The sequence below is a fragment of the Stenella coeruleoalba genome (genome assembly GCF_951394435.1).
Source record: "Stenella coeruleoalba genome assembly, chromosome: 4".
Lineage (NCBI taxonomy): Eukaryota > Metazoa > Chordata > Mammalia > Artiodactyla > Delphinidae > Stenella > Stenella coeruleoalba.
This window is the reverse complement of record NC_137149.1, coordinates 33731058-33746178: the sequence shown is the minus strand read 5'-3', so window position 1 is coordinate 33746178 and position 15121 is coordinate 33731058. Positions and strand designations below refer to the sequence as shown.

The 15121-nt window shown below is 40.8% G+C and overlaps 1 protein-coding gene across 1 annotated transcript in view; it reads left to right on the top strand.

Moving 5' to 3' along the window:
* Positions 1-3497: 3497 nt before the first annotated feature.
* ARHGEF38 (Rho guanine nucleotide exchange factor 38) overlaps positions 3498-15121 on the top strand; it is a gene marked incomplete at its 3' end in the record, with an annotated part of 152975 nt that continues 141351 nt past the window's right edge. Inside the window, exon 1 of the mRNA XM_079920519.1 lies at positions 3498-3699. Within this exon, the coding sequence (XP_079776645.1) occupies positions 3504-3699 (196 nt within the window). The 5' untranslated portion in view covers positions 3498-3503. The remainder of the gene's footprint in view (positions 3700-15121) is intronic.

The following is a 15121-nucleotide window of genomic DNA, read 5'->3' as shown; positions in this document are numbered from 1 at the left end:
GGTCACACATCACTTTTAATCAGTTTCTTTGGCTAAAGCAAGTTACACAGCCACACCTAAGTTGAAAGGGTGCAGGGCAGTGCAGCACTCTGTGAATATATTCAGTGAATAGCACTAACGGTTAACTCATTATTAGCTTTTGCAGATGAAGAAGTTGGGACTGAGAGAAACTAGGTCACTTGTAGTGTCATGAAGTTGATTTAGCCAAAATTAAAACTGAGTCTTGGATTCACTACCTAGTATTTTTTTAAATAATGAGCCATGAACTGCTTGCTCTTTACTCCCAGTAAAATTAATTTAAGAGTCTTAATATCAATATTTTATTAAGTAATATAAAATCCTTGTATGGAAATACTTTTGTACCTCTGTCATAAAATATAAAACAGACAAATTAGAAGCCTTTTTTCCTCCAGTCTCATTCATATTCTAGAAAATGCCTCAGTGACAAGACACCCAAAATCTTTTTAACCCAGCTGTTTTTATTGGCAGCAAAGGTAAACCATGTTTTATGCTGGTGATTCTAAACACATTGGCTTGAACAGTGTCAAATACATAAGCAAAAGAACTATGAATTCATTTTATATCAAGCACTCTCTGTTGAATTCCTTAGAAACGTACTGACAAGAACTCCAACTAACAATGGCTTTAGGACGGAAGGTCCTTTTTTATCCTCTTAACAGAAACTCTAAAGGTGGATGGCCACTAATATTTGTTCAGTAGCTCAATGTTATCAGAGCCCATGGTTCTCCCGTCTTTTCTTATGGACACAGGTGGCTGCAACTGCTCCATGCATTACACCTGTGATCAAGTTTGGACAAAGGGGGAAGGTTGAAGCCAGCTGTTTCTACACCTTTTATTAGAGAAGCAAATGCTTTCCCAGAACCAACTCCTACCCTCATTCTAGCAGGCCACCACTGAGGTCTCACTTGCCAGGACTAGGATTACATGGCCACCTCTAGTGACAACAGAGACTAGAAAATGGACACAAAATTATCATTATGATTGGCCAAGCCTAATGTTACCCTGAACAAAATAAGGGTCTGTTGGCCACGAATGGCATGGAGTGGGAGGTGGTAGGAATGAATACTGAGAAAACAACTAACGAGGTCTGCGCCATTCACTGATTGATTAAAAGGTGGTTTTGAAAGAATTTACCTATTATTTTTAAAGTTAACATAGAAACTATTGTGAATAAATTGAAAAATATATTTACTACTGAATTCATGGTAGCTATATTATGTATCTTCTCAATTGATGAAGTTTCTAAAATATAATAAAGCTACTACAGTCAGTTCTGCTATAATGCTTGTTTTGAAAACATAAGTTTGTTCCAACAAAACTGTTATATTAGGGAACTGTTTGAGCATAACACAATTTCACATTTGCTTATGTGTGATTTCATCTACTTGAAACACTAGGTGAATGCAGAAAACTGTACCCAGGTGCCCTGAGCTACAGGGGAGGACATAAAACTCACACGTGAACACCCCTCAAGATTACCAGCGACTTCAGTTCATGGCCTGTGGGACTAGCCACACCCATCCACATCTGGTGATGTACACTTCCATCTGATTTCAAATATCACTGCTTCCATCATTTTATTATGACTCAGAAGCTGTAACCCTTCTAATACCCACTTCCACAAGCAAAGGTCAGTGCTTCTTCAACACAAAATGCCACATTTATTGTAATATTTCTGTATTTCTTAACCATTTATCACATGTAAAACTGTGCTACCATTTTTTTTAGTTTTTTATCTTTTTTTAAAAAATGGATCACTGACAAAGTTTTTGAGTGCTCTAACCATAACCCCATATTTCCCATAAGTCCTGTATTTTTAATTGCACAATTTTGCAGTAGTACTATATTTAAGAGTATATGTCTGTTATTAACCAGGCAAATACACACAAACATATCATATACATATATGTATATATAATATTAGAATACAATTGAGACATTTTTAATGTGAATCAAAAAAGCTGATTTTACATCTTCGCAGAGAATGTGCCTTGAAAAGCATTTATTAAATGTATTTGGGAGGGCTTGTTAAAAAAAAGAGACTATCAATTACATTAAATACAAGCCATTCAATATGCCAAGCTATATATAGATGTCTCTATAGTGGGTGAAGATTTGTCATTTATCTTCTAAGATAATTATGCAAATTGTATTCAGCCCACACATCCTGAGTTGGAAAAATGGTTTTTCCCTCTTTTCCCTCATTTATAAACCTTGTCTAACAAGAGTTAACCATGATTCAGAGTGGACAGCACAAAGCTAGATTTTGGCAGTCCCACTGCAATAAAAAAGAATCTATTTTCCTCCTCAGGGTCTCTCTTTTCTTTAACGAGGGCATACAAAACACTTGACATATTCCCAGAGCTTCTGAGAATTTTCCTCTTGAGAAATCTCAGTAAATACGAGGAAAACAACTTCAAAAAAACTAATGAAAGGCCTGTCACTATTTGCCTTTCTACACTCCTCCCCGCCCCCCAGGCCTTTCCACTGTCTAGTGTCTCTTCTCAGTTTCAAACATTTTCCCTCCTCTTATTTTCCTAAGGTGAGCTGCCTTTCTCGGACACTCCATCTGCGAGAGGGTCGGGAAAAGATCTTACAGAAATCACACCCTGGCCCAGTGCTTATTTTCCCAAGGATCAGGACCCAGAAGGACGGGGTTGGGACTGAAAAGACTAATTTCAGGCTAGGGCAGCACGTGGAGAGCAAGAAATCGGAAAGGCTCTAGACCTTTCCCTCCTCTGGCTCCTGCAGCCGAACCCCTCTCCAGTGCAAACCCTTGTTTCCTCAGGAATGCGGATCAGGGTTTGGCAAGTACGTTTTTAGCAAATAATCTCTGAATGTTCGGTGTTTAAAGGCGGAAGCACGACTTTGAGGGCGCACAGTAATCCTTAAAAAACGATCCTGTCCCCACTGTTGTGATGCAGATGCAAATTCTCATGGCTCCACACTAGCTCCGCGGTCACGTGTGGGTGACTCTAGCTGAGAGTCACCCCCGAGCCCCTTCTGGCTCGGGGCAGCAGAACCGCATCGCAGTGTCCCAGCGCACCTGTACACACCCAGCGGCCCACACTGAACACATAAGCCGCTGGGTACACACACGCGCGCTTCCCCTCCTCCCGCCTCACCTTGTTCGCTATCCTTTCCCCGGACTCCCAGCCCTCGGCCCACACAATGGGATGTTTGTTTGCTTCAGCAGCATGTTGCAGCGCAGTTCCTGCTTCGCCTAGCTCCGTTCGGCAGGTCTCTCAGGTAACAGGTGGCAGCTTCCCCTGTTGGATTCTAGTTATTAAAAAGAATGACCTCATAGGGGTGGAGCCCTGGGACTCCGTGGAGGGCAGTCACAGCTAGGTAACCCTGGAGTGAAGCCGGTTGGTTAGAAGGGGGCAGTTAAGCTCCTCAGGCTGGCGGCTTTAACATTTACCCTGAGGCCCCTTAGCAGCCAGCCATTGCCCGCTGGCCCCTAGAGCTGGTCTCTGCCTCCCATGGAGCCCAAAGAAGCCCCCGGGAAAGAAACTATGGGCACCAGGAAAAAGAGTCTGCCCTTCCCGAGGCCCAGGTTCTATATGCTGGAGAGAAGGAAGACTGACCCTGTGGTTGAGAGCAGTGTTCCTGGGGACTTCTCTGGTACCTTGACGAGGAGCCAGTCTCACAGGACCGAGTACAACCAGAAATTACAAGGTAACCTACAAGAAACCCATGGCCTTGGTTCCTGCACTCCCAGCTCTTTTCCTCTTACTCTTGCACTTGCAAAGGAAGCAATTAAGGCAGAGGAGAAAATCAAACATTACCTTCCTCTATAAGGAGGAAAGTAAGAAAATAAGAAAATGAAAGTAATTCACAAGTTGTAGGAGAAATTTATTATGTCCTTCCATAGTTTAAAAGCCAGTTCTGGGGCTTCCCTGGTGGCGCAGTGTTTGGGAGTCCACCTGCTGATGCAGGGGACACGGGTTCGTGCCCCGGTCCACGAGGATCCCACATGCCGCGGAGCGGCTGGGCCCGTGAGCCATGGCCGCTGAGCCTGCGCATCCGGAGCCTGTGCTCCACAACGGGAGAGGCCACAACAGTGAGAGGCCCGTGTACCGGGAAAAAAAACACAAAAAAAATAACCAAAAAAAAAACAACCAAAAAAGCCAATTCTGAATTATTCTTAATATTGTCATGTCTTTTTTTTCCTGCTACATCCCTCTTTTCTTCTCCCTCCTGCACCCAATTTAAGACGTGGGAAGCACTAGAAAGCAAATGATTTAGAAACCTACAAAAGATAGTTTATCTCAATAGACAGGTGTGAGATGTCACACCAGGAGATCTATCTAGGTAATTGTACTGAACTGTGATTGTGGTATTAAATAGGGGCCTGAAACTACAATTATGTTTGGGAAAATAAGGGATGTTATAGTCATCGGATAGTATAATAGGATTTCTTGAAAATCACATAGGTGTTCATTCCTTTAGAGTGAATCGAATAACATGCAAATATGGTAAGAGACATTTAGCACGCTTAGATTGAATGACCGCTGAGGAAATAACTTCAGTTATTTTGTGATGGTCATAAGATAATTGGCACAGTTAGTATAACATGTCCTGTCTCAGGCCCTGAATTGCTCTCCCTTCCCATCCACCCTCTCTTTTACTTCTCCCTTTCTCTCAAAGGTCATTTGGTCTAGTAAACATCATTTTGATGTGGATGCTGTGCGACGTTTTAAGTAGCCACTGCAGTACCTGTTATGTGATCCCCCAGAACCTGTCTCTCCCACTTTGAGGCACACTGTGTTTAAGCTCTCATAATCCTACCATGAGCTGTCATTCTGGATTGAAAAACTACAATGAGGCTAGAGCGACCAATGAGACAAGCTTGTAATTAGAAGGTCTCTTTCCTCAAAAAATGTGCGTGGACTTAGTGATGCAAATTAATTAAATTAAGTAAGTTAAATGCATTTAAATTAAATCTTTAAAGCTTCCTACTATGAGTTAATGCTTTTAAAAAATCCTGATAGCTCAGGATTAAAATGCAAAGTCAAGTCTTGTCCTTAAAGATGGTTTTTTTTTTTTTAATGGGGAAGGGGTACTATTTGAGCTTTGAAATTAATTTTCTCAAGACCATGTATGAACTGGAAAAAATGCAAATTTTAAAGTCACGTATATTTGGTTTCCAATCCTGGCTCTTCAGTTTACTACCTATAAGACTGAGCAAATCACTTAAAATTTCTGAGCTTCTGTTTCTCTATCTGTGAAAATAGGATAATGATACTTACCACACAGTGTTATTGGGAGAATGAAATTAGATAAGTACATGAAACACCTAGAATATTGGCTGACACATGGCATGTGCTCCATAAATAGTAGCTATTTTTAATTTTAGGAATGATGGGTACCATAATGGTAGAACAGGACTTGCCTTGTGTTAGCCCAAATTTACTCATCTACTAATCTGTTTCAACTCTTTTCTGTCTTTTGATGAAGAGACCACAAATAAGGAATTCAGGAAAAGCCTACTGCTTTTTCCCTAATAACATGTTTCTTCTTTCCGAGGTTCACTAATTCAGCATCTTTTTGATCCAGATTTTCCATTAGTAAAATAAAAATGGGAATACTTTTTGCTATTCTCTTCCTAAACTTAGCTTAAAAAAAAAATAAGTCTGTGACCACAGAATACAGTAGATATTTGTTGGTTACTTTGCAGAAGACTTCAGCCTTCTTATGTACTCCGCTGGATTTGTGGTTTTCCTGTGCTCTGTTGGATCCTGTCTCTGAAGGTGGAAGGAAAGACGTAGGAGTTAATCTATGGTCCTAGACCTGACTGTGCTGGAGAAAAATCATCAGGGAGCGTAGAGGAGCACATCAGAGCTGTAAAGATAGGCTGACCTCCTGATAAGTAACATTTTAAAGATGTAACTCTTAATAAAGTCCAAGGCTGATACCTAATGCCTAATAGAGCTTTTAGTATGATTCTTCTGTAACTGGTGTGGCAACAATAGAAGGCATTTTTTCATTAATGTTGGAAGCAATCAGTTCTGTGGTTTGCACTCTCTCATCTGTACTCTACCCTTTATCATGCAGATGAGTCCTAAATCACCTTAAGAGGTTCTTTATTATTGCAATGCCAAGAGTTTTTCCTCTGCCTACCTTGGAACTGGCAGTTCCCTGGGAGGCACTGAATAAAGACCTGAGCTAGTTAGAGCCCTCAGACAGATGGCCCCGAAGCAAAGCCATCGTGAGGTCACAGTGTGCTTTCCAATACTGGAATGCAGCCTCAAATTATTTAGTTGGTTGTCCTTCAGTGCTGTGTTGCTATCTGAGTAATACAATTTACTGTTCTGTCTCTGGAAGCAAGTTCTCTAGGATTCTGGGAAATGTTACATCATTCTTCGGTGTCCCTGGGCTCACCTCTTAACTATACAGTTTATCCGTTTCATTCAATTTCTGACTGATGTCGCTTTAGTAGTGTGAATCCTAAGCTGTAATATTTTTTAAATGGTACAGGGGGTGAGAGCTACTAAATTAAACAATAGAACATGATTCTAATGAGATTATCATAAAATCTTTGTAAAAGATTGTGATCACATCCATGTAGTCATTCCTACTAAGCCTCAAGTTGCACAATGATAGTTCAATGCTAGCTACAGTTAGTGGCATCCTTATTCCTTCAACAGGTTTGTTCAGTTAATTGGCGTTTATTGAATATGTTATACGGTGTGCAAAAAACAGAATATGTGCCAGGAATAACAACTACAAAATCATTAAGAAAAAGTGTCTGACCTTTACTCCAAAGGGGCTTGAAGTCTCGTAGGGAAAGATAAGACAGGTAAATAAATACAATAAAGGTGCAGGCGAGAGGTAGACATGGGATCAGGGCATCCGCAGAAGGAGGAAATGGTCTATTCAGGATTGGGCGGAGAGGTTGTCAGAAAACATTGTCATTCAGAGAAGATAAGTGGGGATGGGGTGGAGGTGCAGAATGGGGAGAGAAGGGTATTTTAACATCTTCACTGGGCTTATCTCTGTCTGAAATTATGTTGTTTGTTTCCTTATTTATTGTCTATTATCGACCCATTTCCCCTCCCATCTCTCACGCCCCCCCCCCCCCCCCCCCCCCCGCCATCTCGTTAACTGTTCCATCTTTGCCCTTGGAATCGTGGCCAGCACACATGAATAGGATTAGTGCCCTCATAAAACACGAGAGATCTTGTTCCCTCCCTCTCTGCTCCCTGCCATGTGAGGATTTGAAAAGTCCGACATCTGTCCACCAGGAAGGGGGTCCTTACCAGCACCTTGAACTTTGATCTTGGACTTCTCAACTGCAAAAACTGTGAAAAACAAATGTTTGTTGTTTAAGCCACCCCATTTATGGTATTTTTGTAACAGCAGCCCAAATCGACTAAGATAGTTGGTCAGTTACTTTTATCCTCTGTGGCCACGCTAAGCTTCTGGTTAATTTTTTGGCCAGTGCATAGTTTTGCTAGTATCAGGTGAAAGAGTGAGAGTGGGTGGGTTAAATGTCCTCACAGCTGCAGATAACACAACAACAAAAAAATCACATCTCCAATTCATGTTAGGTCTGCGATGTTTTCTTTTTCACAAAGGCTATCATATCATTTTCATTATAAAAGGATTGATTGGTTGTTTTTATGAAATCCTGAAATGTTCTCACTATGGTGACAATAAATGAGCCACTCTCCTGCATGGACTTTATACGGAATAAGATATTTTGCAGTATGAGGACAAATGGCTCAAAGACTAAGTTAGACTTGGTCAGATTATGGGAACAGTTAATTTGTAATGATTTTTTTTTTTTTGGTACACGGGCCTGTCACTGTTGTGGCCTCTCGCGTTGCGGAGCACAGGCTCCAGACGCGCAGGCTCAGCAGCCATGGCTCACGGGCCCAGCCGCTCCGCAGCATGTGGGATCTTCGCGGACCGGGGCACGAACCCCTGTCCCCTGCATCGGCAGGCAGACTCTCAACCATTGCGCCTCCAGGGAAGCCCAATTTGTAATGATTTTTAAGAATACAAACTAACCTGTAAGTGAGGAGGATGAGCTGTTAACACTGGAAGATTTGGTGATTTTTGTTCAAGGGGTAATGAAGGGTGGAATAAAAGTAATTGTCCAGCTGTTCGTGCATGGTTCTCTCCTGGTGCTATGAGTCCTTTTTGTTCCTGCCTGTTCTTTGAGTACTGTAAAAGTAACTCCTTCCCCTTTACCTGCCTTTAGTGAAATGGGAAGTATTTGGATCAGTAATGTGACTGTTAACAGTGTAACGCACTGTTAAAGCTAAGTAACTTCTCTCTCGTTGCATGCATAGAAACCCAAAGGAAGCATGATATTTTACTTTCTTTCTTTTCCAGTAAAGGTATTTTGCAGTTTTTAGAGGACACATTGGATCAAATAAAGTGAGTCCCAGAAATCAAGAAAGTTTGAGCTATTCCACTACTACCACATTGTGATGGGAAAATTTATTCCTTCCATATTTAACTGATGTACCTCTAGATATAACTTTTTTAAAGTAGCAAACACAGCTTCTAATTCTATTTTTTGTCCACAAAAATGATGGGTTTATCAAAACACAAGATGAGAAATCAAGAGGGAGGGATGAGCTAATGGAAGAAAGGAAGGAGAGGAAGAGGGAGAGAGAAAATTCAGATGTGCTAAGCACAGATAGAAACGAAACTTAAAATAGTGACATAGTTGGGGAAAAGATGAGTGAGAGAAAAGTACTCAAGCTACATTCATCTTTGCTTCTGTTGATACAGGAAAAGGGAAAACGGTCTTTTTATAGAATGACTTTTTCTTGATACCCTAATCATATTAACTTCAGTGTTTTTGTGGGTACTGATTTCCTGGTGATGGTGGATTATTGCAAGAATTGCTAAACTTGTCAGCAGTATCACCCTGAGCACCAGGCAAGACTTGGCTTCAGGTGGAGCTTTAGAGCGCCCCCCTGTGGCCCCCTCTCCACCAAGCAGGTGAGGAGTCCTTGGGGCCAAGGTTCCTGGCTGCCTGGGATCCTTAACCTCATTTCTAGACTAAGTTCAGGGCATCTGGGACCATGGAATTTTCTGTTCAACTGGTCCTAATCACTGCCACCAAGGCCTGATGGGACCTCTTCCCAATCCCTTTCTCCTTAGGACAGACTGTGGTCGCCACACCCTTTGGCTCCAGGGCCAGTCGGTTTTAGAGGTCTGTCTGGAACTCGATCATGCTGGAGTGTTCACTCCATGCTTACCAGGCCCTTTGTGGGTGGAGGAGCTGGTAGAGGGAAGGGTAGGGATACAGGCCTCATGACTGGGGAGAGGGATTGTGCCCAGGGCCTCCTGCTAAATTTTGGCATGAAACTCCGAGGGACCTGAGAGATCTAATCTTGAACTTGGCCTTCCAGATTGTTATGAAGGTATATTTATTCAAGATGGAAGGATATAACATATTTTATTTAACAGTTTGCCAGCTTGACTTACAACTTTTAAATATGTAGATAAGGTTTGCAGCCTCCGTTTGTACACTTGCTCCAGGCCCAAAAAGGAGGCTACTTATGACTGTTATCTACATTCAGGATATAGCTTTCTTATTATACTAGGTTGTGGAAAGAGGAAAGGAAGGGAAGCGGAGGGAAGGAAAGACATCGTGACTGTCATCCGCCAGAAGCTGTGTCAGCCAGGGGCTTTCACACATTGTTATTTGATCCCAACACCTATTCAGTTGGGGTTTTATAGTTGAAAAAGTAGGTATATAAAGGAGAAATGACTTTCCCTCTACCCTCCTACATTCAATAGCTGGGCCTATGAACTAAACAAACAATAGGCAGCTTAACAGGAGAAAAAGTATACGAGGGTATTCATTTTGAATGTTTCATGCCTGTGAGCATCACAGGAAAACAGAAGTGAATAACTCAAAAAAGGTTAGGATTAGAGAGCTTATATACTATCTTAATAGGGGAAGGAGAGGAGAAATGTAGGCCACTTAGGGGAGAGTAAATAATTTTAGGAAAGATGAATGGGCCCTTAGAAGAACCGCAGGGATACGAAATACTTGGCGACAAAGTCTGTCTGGCTGTGATGTCACTTCTAGTCTCCTGTCCTGTGAGAGGAGTCGGCGTCCCCTGGTTGACAGTTGAGCTCCTTTTGGAGGATCTGTCTCTAGGCAGATAAGGGAGTGCAGAGAAAGTCTCTCCCTGCATTTGCTGCTTTTCAAGTGCTTTCAGGTCAAAATGATCAATGTACCAAAGTAACAAATTTGGGGGTGGCATGTCCTAAACTCCTTCAGGTGGTAGAGCTTGGATTTGATCACAGGTGCTTTAAATATCTGCAAAATTAAATGCAACTCTTTCATTGACTTAGTATTTTATCTGTAGGGTATATTAGTAATGAGAAGTCAAAGCACTTTGAGGGTTGCAGTACATGTTTTGTGATGTGATGACATTCCTCTGCTACTATGATAAAACTCGACCTGCTAAATTTTTTACTTTGGAATTCATGTTCTTTCTCTGGCATTATTGTGACATGCCTCTGCTGGTGTGTTGTTGCTGTTTAATAAATGCTATCTTTTGATTTAATTGTCAGGAAACAAAATTACAAAGTTAGGTTAAGCAAACCTGCCCTATTGTAATAGCTTAATCATCTCCATTTCCCACTTCCTTGGATATCTTGACACTATTTCCTTAATTTTATGCCTGTTTCATTTATTGGCATCTCAGTAAAACTTAACATGCATCCACAAAACTGAAAACCCTATTTTATAGCAATCGGTGGTGGTGATGGTGGTGTATACATTTGCAAATGAAAAGAATGGAATTATATACTGGAAACAAGTAGTTCTTTACCTAGGTAGGAGATATTTCAATAGAATTCTATGAAGTCAGCCTAAATTGTGAGTCTTAAATGCAGCAGGAAAATAGAGTGTTATGATTAAAGCCTTTGTCCCAGGTTGTTCTGAACAATTTTTTTCTTGATTAATGAGTCAGAGAAGAAATGAATACTCTGTGATACCTGGACTGAGGCCCTTGAGAGCAAATATAATCTTGACTGTCTGACATCCAGCTCTTACGTAAAGAAGAAAACCTAAAGGTCACATCACCTAGCTGCTGCTCTAAGCACGCTGAGCCATTGTACCCCTCACAGAACTTGTCTTTCCTGAATGCTTTTCAATGTTAGGTCTCCAGTGTCACTATAAAAGTTGGCACAGATTTCTGCTTCTGTCTTTGTTGTGAAATAGTTGATGAAGACATTGTTTACTTCTCTCAGTGCCATCCAGTTTTATTCAAGGAAAAACTTTGGCTCTTCTTAAGAATTAGAATATGCCCCCTTTCCAGATAAAAACAAGCAATTTAGTGTATATATTTAGCTGCCTGAAACTTAGAGTCAGTTTTGTACCTAATGCCTCAGCTTTTATTAGCTACTTCCCTCCCACCCCCAAATTTTTTCCTCCAAATATCTGCAAGTATGCATTCTCATCACTGAGATCTCTGCTCACCTTCTGGGAGAGTCCTTCCTGACCATTCTACCTACAGCAGTGTAGAAGAGGAAAGACTTTCTCTTTCTCCTCTTAGGTTCTGTGGCTGGCACATGTGAGTAGAACCTACAAAAGACAGAATAACAGGAGAAAAAGCATGCACATTTTATTTGATGTTACTATTTGTACATGGCACAGAGGGTTTCATAGAAAGAAGCAAGAATCCCAAAGCAGTTAGACCCAGGGGCTTATATATCATTTTAACAAAGAGTGATAACTTGTGGAAATGTGGCAAGACAAAGGAAAAGGGGGTTTGAGCTAAGGGTATTAAACTGTGGGGAAGTGAACAGGAAACATATGGTGGAAACTAATGGAATATAAGTGTTATTTCAGTAAGATCTGTTTGTACAGACTCATCTTAATGTCAACTCCCCATCTCCAGTGATAAGAATTCTCTCCTCTTCCTGACACAGGGAGGGCAGAGAGCTCTTCCTGAACCCGCTGCTTCTCAATTGCCTTCAGTTCAAAGTAATCAACATGCCAGAGAGGTATATTTTGGGATGGTATTTTCTAATGCCTTTCAGTGACTTTCATACTACCTGTTGCTCTCTGGAATTATGCTTTTCTGTTCTATTTTGCCCCTCTCTTCCACTTGAACATAATTTTCCTTGGGAGTAGAGAGTTAGTCTTATTTTAACACTTAAGCAGTGCCTGGTATATGGTAGATGCTCAGCTCAAAGACTACTTACTCAATGATTTAAAACGATTCCATGACTCATTATAATTATATTGATCTGTATCATTGGTATATTGGCTTTTACAATTCTGCCATTCCCATTTCCCCACTATTTAATTGGAGTCAATTTTTGAGTTAACTCCTCTAACTTCTTTTTCTGTAAAAATAGAGAATATAAATAAATAAACTTAACTAAAGAAGAAAATAGAGTTCCTTGACCAAAGAAAATGAAATCTCAGTTTTAAGGAATTTATCCAACAAGCATTTATCCAACAAGTTAATACGTGGTTAATACCAACTAGATCCTGAGAATATAAAAGTAACCAGAAGTGAACCCAGCCTATGGAGTGAGACAGGCAGTGAACCAATGATTGTAGCAATAAGTGCCTGAGGTAAGGCTGCAGTTTGTGTTCCTGGGTTGTAGATTCTGAGGTGGAAATTTGGGTGCAGGAGGTTTATTAGGGAATGTTCTTATGATCACCACCTGGGCAAGAGAAGGGACAGGCAGAAGATAGGGAGAAAGAGAGAGAGCTTGAGCTGTGATCTGGTCTCAGTGAAAGCCTTAGCCAACTCTAAGGCAAGTTCTGAAGATGAGATGATCCTTTGGACTTGTCACAGTGCTGTGAAGAACCTGGGCCCTTATATCATCACCCTTCAGGTTACTGGATGGGGCCATCTTGGAAAGGGAGAATGACCTGAGAGGTGCTCTCATCTGAGATAATTCCTGAAAAGGAGCTGTCTGCTGGTGACATTCCCAGCAGTGGGGCAAGAAGTCCTTTTTTTCCTGAAGGGGAACTGGTCAGCTCATCACAGCACTGACCCGAAATTAGTGGTTATTAATATATTAGAGACACAAGTAAATCAATATAGGGATTGTGATGAGAAAGAGCTTAATTGGACCTCTAAAATGTCAAAATAAGAGACACTGAAATCTGAATCTTGAAATCCAGTTTGTATTTTTTCTGGGAGGAAGAGGGCATTCCAGAAAGAGGGATTAAACATGTCCTAGTGCATGGAACAAGGTAATAAAATTGGTTTTCCTGTCTGGGGTTCATAGCTGAAAAAGATGACACCAATACAACTAGCATCTGTACTAGGCATGTGGGTACATTACATCATTTCTTAACAACTTTGCTAAGAAGTTATTGTCAAATATTTATAGATAATAAAATTAAGGTTACAAGAGGTGTAGACACTTGCCCAGCGTTACGCAACTAGTAAGCGGTAACGTCAGAGTTATACCGAGGTCTACTTGACTCCAAGGTCCATGCTTTTTCAACCACTATGCAATCTCTGTTGTTCTAACCCCAGATTTTAGTAGTACCTCTTTTGTGGTTTGTTTTTAAGGAATAGGCTGACTTTGATACAATTTTGAACAATACTCCAAAACATCAAGATACCCTTAAATTCTACCAGCACATTCACCTGCAATCTTAAAATCAACAGTGACCGGTAAGTGCTTTCCAGTAGCTGTGTTATTTTATGGTTTTCAACAAAATGTTTTATGTGGAATGAAGTTAGAATGATATGCAATTACAATGAATGAGAGGTACACTTAAATTCACTAGAATATTCCACTCTAAAAATACAAACCTAATGATTTGAATCATCTTGTCTTTGAAACCTGCCCCTCCTCACTAACTACAGAGCACACAGCAGGAGGAGAATGTCTGATGGAAAGCTGGGTCACAGTGTCAAACTATATTGCTCCTCTGCTTAATATTCCGCAATGCTTTTCCATGTTCTCTAGCAGTAGTGTCCAAACAGAGGTATAGGCAGCCCAGAGAGGGGTTTCAAGAAAACTCATTATGAAAGAAAAAAATAAGTTAATCTTTTAGTCTTATCCTTTGACAATATCTATTTTGTGTATTCTTTATCATGTATGTGATACATTAATACTACCCATGCATTGGAGGTGCGTCCTCAAAACAGTTTAACTGACCCATGAACAAAACAGTTTGGGATGAAATTTTGACACATGCTACAACAGGATGAATCTTGAAGACATGATGCTAAGTGAAATAAGCCAGACACAAAAGTACAAGTATTATATGATTCCACTTAAAAGAGGTACCTGGGATAGTCAAATACATAGAGACAAAAAGTAGAATGGTGGTTGCCAGAGGCTTGGGGGAAAGGAGAGTAGGGAGTTAGTGTTTAACGGGTCCAGAGTTTCAGTTTGGGAAGATGAAAAAGTTCTGGAGATGGATGGTGGTGATGGTTGCACAACAATGTGAATGTACTTAAAGCTGAATTGTGCACTTAAAGATAGTTAACATGGTAAATTTTATGTTCTGCACATTTTACCATGATAAAAAAATTAATAAAGTTGGAGACCCCATGTTATAACATTAAAATGGGTATGAGGCCTCTCACACCATGTCTCTATCTTTCCATGTCTGGCCTGAGGGACAGTTTTACTTCAGATTGTCTTGCCTTGACACCTGCTGTTTCCTCAGCCTGGAGTGTTCTCCCTCATCTTGGTTGTTTTATAACCCGCTATTTACCTTTTCAATTCTATCGTTCTGTCGTTACACCCAAAATATATTTGAATGTCCCATCCTGTATACATTTCTCATATTCGTTATTCACATGCCAACGTCTCTTACATTTGGTTGAACTTCTTGAGGACAGGAGCATTGGTAACGTCAGCAGCTAGGGAAAGGATGGCCTGTACTTAATAATCCTGTTTGTTATGTAAATGAGTGGGTAAATGAATGAATGAATGAACAATAAATGGATGGTGTGGCAGTTGTCCAGTGAACATCCAGAATGGATACAGGAGGCCCTTCTCCATGGTGGGCTCCCTGGAAGCCAGGTCCAAATCACATCACTGACTTCAGGGTCACAGGTCCTGGTTATGGATTTAGCTCAGATGATGGAATTATTTATTAATTTTTATCATACCGCATATTTATCTTCTT